The sequence below is a fragment of the Hordeum vulgare genome, chromosome 2H (genome assembly GCF_904849725.1).
Source record: "Hordeum vulgare subsp. vulgare chromosome 2H, MorexV3_pseudomolecules_assembly, whole genome shotgun sequence".
NCBI lineage: Eukaryota > Viridiplantae > Streptophyta > Magnoliopsida > Poales > Poaceae > Hordeum > Hordeum vulgare.
The window spans coordinates 83,439,102-83,446,801 of NC_058519.1; the positions used below are offsets into that span (position 1 = coordinate 83,439,102).

Sequence of the window (7,700 nt, forward strand, 5' to 3'; positions counted from 1 at the left end):
AATTGCCAGCCACCGCAACCATTATTGACTGAACCCTTATTGTTTAAGCACGTGGAAGATACCCTTGTCTTATCGCCAAACCGTATTGTTATCACATTAACATCTCAATGTACCCCTCTTTTTTTGTGATACCGTCAAAGCCTGTTCAACTCTAACGCCCACTAATGCTACTATGAGCGGCGAATCATGAAAGAAAATGAAGAAAGGGCTCAAAGTCAAATGTGTGTAGAAAAAGTCAAAAACTCTTGATTTTTTTGTTCTAAATAAGGTATAAAAATTATGTATAAAAAGTCAAAAACTCTTGATGTGTGTATAATAGTAAATTTTCTTCTTCAATTTCTGAAGAAGGACTCGAACTCGTCGAAGCTCCCTTGCTAGATTCGCCACTTCTACTATGGATGCTACCTTTTGCATGGACGTGGGCCAAGGCTCCTAACGAGCGAATATACATGCTCCACAAATTTGTGCTACCAACAACATCATCACTCGAGCAGTCACTAGGCGCAAGTCGAAGCGGGTCAAACGACAAGATAACCGAATGTTTTATTTGGCAATTATATATGGTTTCAAAATAAATAAATACCACTACTCTACGAATAGCAACGCACTGCCACAATCGTCCTGTTTGGATCCATAGGCTAGAGTTAGTTTGAGCTAGTTGGGGCTCAAATAACACTAAAGTATCCAAACATAAGGGTTAGATTGTAGCTAGTTGCATCTAACCCACCCAAAAAAACTAACCCACCCAAGAGGTGCTAATTGAAGCTAGTTTTCATGGGGCCCACTAAAAAGTCACTTTTCTCTCTCTATCAACCAGGTAATGACCCATTAAAAAATCACTTTCCTCTCTTCATCAAGTACAACTATTGTCAATCTAACCCTATCATCCAAATACCTCTTTGGCTAGAGTTAGTTTAAGGTTAGTCATGAGCTATAAACTAACTCTAACCTCTAGCTAAGTTAGAGTATCCAAACAGGGCCAATAACCACCTACTGCTAGGACGGTGAGACCTACTGCATTGGTTCTCTTGTACCCTTTGCAATCTTTTGCACGTGCTTTGCGGACAAAGTTTTCCACACTCACACGCTGTCACGCAGTAGGTGTGTAGGGGGTCGTCGTCTCCCCTTTCACGCCATGGCCCTCCATCTTTAAAAAAAACACTCCACTCCACTCCCGAGAGAGGAAGAAAATTCCCTCACCCAAGCCACCGCCCACCGCACTCTTCCAGTCTTCCTCGCTGTCTTCTTCTCCATCCCTCCAGTTCGAAAATTCCGTCCCTCGCGCCCAAACTCCAAACCCTAGCCGGTCCGGCCCAGCCCCCCGCCCCGCCGGCTCCGTGCGCGGAACATGCGGGATCTGGGCCCATGGCGACCGGCCCCGATCTGACCTCCTCCTCCTCCGCCGACGCCGCCGCCGCCGCCGCGTCGTCGGCGGCCAAGAAGGACCGCCACATCGTGAGTTGGAGCGCCGAGGTGCGTGCCGGCTGTGTTTTGTTTCCGCGTCTCGCGGTTGGGGAAATTCGTGCGCGTTTGTTTGCCCTTTCCTACTGGATTTTGGGATTTTGACTTGGATTGGATTGGATTGGATTTGGGACTTCGCGTCTGTAGCAATTGCTTGTTCCCCTTTTCTTGTTTGGCAAACCAAACAAAAAAACAGAGGCGATTTTGGGCATGTTTGGGGGTATAATCCGCTTACCGTGAAATTTTTACTGTTGATTCTCGGACGTCTTAGCCTAATCCCCCCTTCCCTCATGTTAACCGTGACAAAATGTTTTATCTACCAGTTCAGTTTCTCTTAGACTGTCTCCGAGCTTATCCTTGGAGTGCCTCTGCGATTCTACTCGATGCTTAAATTGCTTTCTGATGCTTTCAACTTCTTCCCTGTAGGAGGATGACGTGCTTCGTGCTCAGATTGCGCACCATGGAACTGACAAGTATGGTCTACTCCTGTTTGTTTCCTATCTTCACTTGCTGTAAGGCTTCTCGAAATTAAACACGGCGTTTTCTTTTATAGTTGGGCAGTCATAGCCACACAATTCAAGGATAAGACTGCCAGACAGTGCAGGAGGAGGTGTGTACTTCCCTCTTCCAATAAAGGGGGGGGATTCTTTTCTTGTATTTTTTCTGGTTTTGTAATGTTATAGCATTTGTTCAGTCCTATCGTTTATGAGCAAAGCTAATTCCAAATGTTTTCCGCTTGAATTGTTGCTGCAGATGGTACAATTATCTGAATACAGAGTGCAAGAAAGGCGGGTGGTCTCGTGAAGAGGACATGCTTTTATGTGATGTGAGAACCTGATGTGTTTCTAGCATTTTAATTACTAGGCGCAGACAGTGAGTCTGCTTGAAATTAGGCAAAGCTGCATCATAGTTAACTTGTTTAGGCCAAATTTCATCTATGGGAGTAGGATTCATTTCATGGTCCTCAACCTCATATGACATGAAGAAGGGGGATTTGAGAGAGAGAGAAATCAAGTTCAGGTCATAGACTAGAAATGACATTTGATTAGGCATCAAAATTCGGAGGAACACGAAAGATACAAGGAGGAAAAAGGGAAGCTAAGAAAATAGAGTTCTTCTCACTAATTCTGCCTGCCCTGCGTCCTGTGCTCTTGGTTCCTTATGTAGCACCAGTGGGTTGAGTTTCTTGCGCCAAAGGCCAGCCGTGATACTTTACACATGAACTGATAAATTATTGTCACCTTGGAGGCACTGTTTTCGGCCAGGCTCGACTCATCACGAGTCGCTACCCCAGAACGACTCATCGACTCGAAAACCTTGCTTGGAGGAGCTTAACATGTGTGCAGAGTGGATCCTATCCTTGAGCGCGTACCTTTGGGAAAATGATGGATTTGTTTTGTGGACTGTAGGACGTATGATTGCTATGTTCTTTTGTAGATGACAAACTGCTTGAATGGAATATGCATTGCTTAAAGTCCTGTAATGCCATTACCATTCCTTGAATTAGGCTGCAATTTGTGTTCTGATACATTTGCAACATTGCATGTGCATTTTGCTGGTGCCTGCATAAGTAGCAGTTATTTCTGCAGAACTCTTACAGCACCAAATGATTAATCTTGGACTTGTCATGCAGGCTCAAAAGCTTCTTGGTAACAAATGGACTGAAATAGCAAAGGTTGTCCCGGGCAGGTGAGTTTCTTGCATCTGGTTGCTGTTTTCTGTAAGGTGAAAAGGGTAATAAATATTAGATACTCCCTTTCTTCTGATTTATAAGGGTGTGTATCCCTAGATCATCCATTTGATCGATGAAATATGAGTTGTATGCCACAAAGAGTATACCATTGAATTAATATTTGAAACAAGTTTCTAAGGTATACTTTTTGTGATATATAATTTGTATTATGTTTGTCGGATTGACGATCTAGGGATATGAGCAGGCCTTAAACCAGAAGGGAGGGAGTATGTGAAACATATCTGACATGTGAATGTTTTGGTTTGCCTACAACAGAACTGATAATGCAGTGAAGAATCGATTTTCTACGTTATGCAAAAGGCGGGCCAAGGATGATGAGCTATTCGAGGAAAATAGTACAGTATGCTCCAATGCTAATGCAAAGAGGGTACTGACACAGACTGGTGGTCTCACATGTGGAGCACCTAGCTCTTCACCACCTATCAAGAACATGAGGTACAGATAGTACCAGTAGAAGCTGTTGGTTAATTATGTGAATGAACTTGCACATTTTAACCCATTCTTTCTGCAACCAGCTCTTGTAATCCTGATTTCAAGGAAAACTTAGCACCAAATATGAAGTCATTTGGACAAGAAAAGAGCATACGGCATGATTCTCGGCAACCCCTTTCTAGGATTTGTCCAGACAATCAGAGTGTGAATATTGTAAAAACTCAGAGTCTTGTCACTAAAACCTCAACAAAGCAATTACATGGCGAAGAACAGAGCTGTGAGCCTATTATCCCAGATTCTGAATATTTAACTTGATTCATGTGTTTTGTCAATGTTTGAGCCTGCTCCATGTGCATAATTTCAGGTGTGAAGCATGAGGGTAATTTTTTGAAAAGGAATGATCCAAAACTTGCTACTTTACTTCAGCAAGCTGACTTGCTTTCTTCCCTAGCAACAAAAGTAAATACTGAAAATACAAGCCAAAGCATGGATGAAGCCTGGCAGGTATAGCATCGCCAACTTGATGATCTGAAGTATATTTGTAGTTCTTCACATTTTAAAATAAACTGTTTTATGCTTGACCTTTCAGAAACTACAACATCATTTGGTTAAGAAAGATGATAATGACATGTCAGAGAGCAGTATGTCCGGAACAGCTTCTCTCCTAGACGATCTCGACGATTTAATTGTTGATCCCTATGAGAATGAAGAAGAAGATGAACAGAAGTCCAGGTATATAATGAATAATATCTCATCCTTTTGGTTACCATTCTATGGCCTCAGCTATTGATTCACCACCATTCTGATGAACAGAGAGCAGAATGGAGTAACATCACAAATAGCTCCTGATCAAATAATGGATAATTGCCCAGTTGATCAAATCACAGAAGAAAATAGCCTTTGTGGAAACACACTATCTAGTAGTATGGAACCTTGCCCAGGTAACCTATGCTCTTAATCTGAACTAAGCTACATGTCTTTCCATCCACATCAAAGAAGATTAATTGAACTTTGAAGCTAAAACAGTTGCAGAAATTCTAGCTTATGTAAACTTGGGCGAAGCTGCCGAAGATATGGGGCTTCATTGCATGGAATACAGTTCTCCTGCTCTTGCAGCTCAAGCTCAGCAAGCTAAAGCAGATGCAGAAATACTAGCGTCTGTAGACTTGAGTGAGTCTGCTGAAGGTAGTTGGTCTCAGTTTATGGAATACATGTCTCCCGCTCATACAATTTTGCATGCTAACAGTTCTCCTGCTCATACAATTTTGCATGCTAACAGTTCTCCTGCTCATACAATTTTGCATGCTAACAGTTCTCCTGCTCGTACAGCTCAAGCTCAGCAGGCTAAAGCAGATGCAGAAATACCAGCGTCTGTAGACTTGAGTGAGGCTGCCGAAGGTAGTTGGTCTCAGTTTATGGAATACATGTCTCCTGTTCATACCGTTTTGCATGCTGAAGGAGATGCAGAAACACCAGCATCTCTAAAGTTGAGTGAGGCTGCCGAAGGTAGCTTGCCTCAATGTATGGAACACATGTCTCCTGCTCATACACTTCTGCAAGCTAAAGCAGATGTAGAAATACCATCATCTGTAGACTTGAGCGAGGCTGCGGAAGATAGCTGGTCTCAGTTCATGGAATACACATCTCCCGCTCATACAGTTTTGCGTTCTCAAGCAGGTCCAGAAACACTGGCACCCGTAAAGTTGAGTGAGGCTCCCGAAGGTAGCCCGCGTCAATGTATGGAACCCATGTCTTCTGCTCATACACCTCTGCGAGTTAAAGCAGATTTGGAAATACCAGCATCCGCAAACTTGAGTGAGGCTGCCAAAGATGACAGTCTTCAGTGTACAGAATACACCTCTCCTGCTCATGCAGATTTGCAAGCTAACGCAGATGCAGAAATATCAGAGAATTTCAGCGAGGTTGCCCAAGATTGCAGGCTTCAGTGTGCTGAATTTACTTCCCCTGCTCACACAGCTATCGAAGGTAAAGCAGTTGCAAAGAAACCAGCTTCAGAGAACTGCAGCCAGGTTCCGAAAGATAGCTGCACCCAGCCATGCATGGAATTCACCTCTCCTGCTTGCACAGTTCCAACTTTCCATCCATTCGCAGATGATGTGCCAACTCCAAAAATTACTGCCAGCGTAAGCTTTTGATTTATAGCCTGTCATTGTTAGTCGTATCTCGCACATAATAACATACCTGAATCAAGTACTTGGTATTATTTACACATGTATTTCTTGAACTTTCCAGGAGAGGAATTTTTTGCTGTCTGTGCTTGAGTTGACCTCACCTGGATCGAAGACAGAAACTTCTCAGCAGCCTTCTTGCAAAAGGGCTCTTCTTAATAGCCTTTGAAGGGGTATATATATGTTTGATGCAAATACATTTTGCATTTTTCGGTTCTCACCGTATCCAATTCCCAAGCCTGCCATGCTCCTCAGCATGTATACCTTGACTTCCCTAGATCTAATTTTAACTAGGGTAGTTCTCCCTACTCCTATTTGCATCAAAGTGTGCCTAGCTCGTGTCATAGTCCAGCTGTTTGTATGAGGTCTCAATAGCTTGGTTTGTTGTCGTTTGGTTGTACATATCGCATTGGCGGTGTTGTAGTAGCATACAAAATTTGGAGAAAAGGGGGTGATGTACCCTGAGAGTCACAGCTTGTATTCAAAATATAGAATAAGGTATTCTTTGTGTAATTAACCCTTTGTAACTTATCTATCCGGTGCAGAATATATTGGCTTGGTTTGGTGTGATGCGGTGACATGTATTGTGGTTGAATGAACAATACATTTCTTTATCAAGCTGGATACTTAATAATACTACCAATGCTCAGTTTCTTGTCCATTTTACATACACATCTTTGAATCTACTACCAATCCTGATTCTAGAAAGAGGAATTTGTCTTCAAGGGCCCTTCGTAGTGCCTTGGATTTTATAGGAATTTAACAAGTCAAATCCTCACTATTTCAGAGCCCGTAGGAGCCTATGGTTTTATAACTACTCTCGCTGTAAACAAATGTAAGATGTTTTAGGTCACTGCAACTTAGATACTTTTGTCAAGAAAAGTATGATCTAGATGAGCCTACCTAAATATATACTCCCTTCGTTCCTAAATATAAGTCTTTTTAAAGGTTTCATTAAGGGATTACATACGGATGTATATAGACATACTTTAGAGTGTAGATTCACTTATTTTGCTTCGTATGTAGTTTCTTAGTAAAATCTCTAAAATAACTTTTATTTAGGAACGGAGGGAGTATCTTTTTTGGGGGGTGTAGAATTGTCACTTTGGGATGCAACCTTTAAAGCAAACTAGCTGAGTGTCCGTGTGTTGCCACGGGATAACAAAATATAATTAGAAAACAATTATGATAATTAAGAATCTCATAATTTTAATTTTCTATTAGCATCGGTCTATTGAACATTCTTAAAGTATTTTATTAGTAGTCTTTTTATGCTATTTAGAAAAACCGTGTAAGTTTTCTTTTTTATGTAAGAGAAAAGGCATATTACGAAAAGCCAGACTCCTGTCTACAACACATAGTCATTCATAATGTTATTCATGCCATAAGTGGAAAGTACATATGAAAAACCCAACACACACGATATTCTTGCACATCACATATCATGAACTACACATTGGCTTGACTAAAAACACATCGACATAAATTTTGAAGCAACCTCCCCCGCATCCCATCTAGAGCATCAAACACTCATGAAGTCCCACACATCCCATCTAGAGCATCAAACACTCATTAAGTATGGTTCCTCCTGCCACACAAATGAAATCTGATAAGCCCATCTAACCTATTTGAAATCAGAACCAGGGAAAACCTTCTCCAGCCCACCCTTGAAAAATACAAAGAATAAGTGAAACATAAGTTGTATGTGGAACAGGGTGTGCTAAATGATCTGTTTAAAAAAAAAGACATACACAGAGTGTGTCCCTTCATTTTGCATGTAGAATTAAACACAAAAACACACGTCCTCAATCTCTAGCATCTTGTGTCAAACTCCATCAACAAATGTGTGTTATCAAAACAACATG

General features: G+C 41.7%; 1 protein-coding gene across 1 annotated transcript; it reads left to right on the top strand.

The window, feature by feature from the left end:
• The first annotated feature begins 1,147 nt into the window (after positions 1 to 1,147).
• LOC123425207 lies at positions 1,148 to 6,405 on the top strand. The gene is made up of 13 exons (XM_045108882.1): positions 1,148 to 1,473; positions 1,888 to 1,934; positions 2,015 to 2,071; positions 2,215 to 2,287; positions 3,095 to 3,150; positions 3,470 to 3,649; positions 3,730 to 3,923; positions 4,011 to 4,150; positions 4,236 to 4,378; positions 4,460 to 4,587; positions 4,673 to 4,831; positions 4,976 to 5,790; positions 5,900 to 6,405. The coding sequence occupies exons 1-13, from the start codon at positions 1,366 to 1,368 to the stop codon at positions 6,002 to 6,004; spliced, it is 2,205 nt and encodes a 734-aa protein (XP_044964817.1). The 5' UTR covers positions 1,148 to 1,365; the 3' UTR covers positions 6,005 to 6,405.
• The last annotated feature ends 1,295 nt before the right edge of the window (positions 6,406 to 7,700 follow it).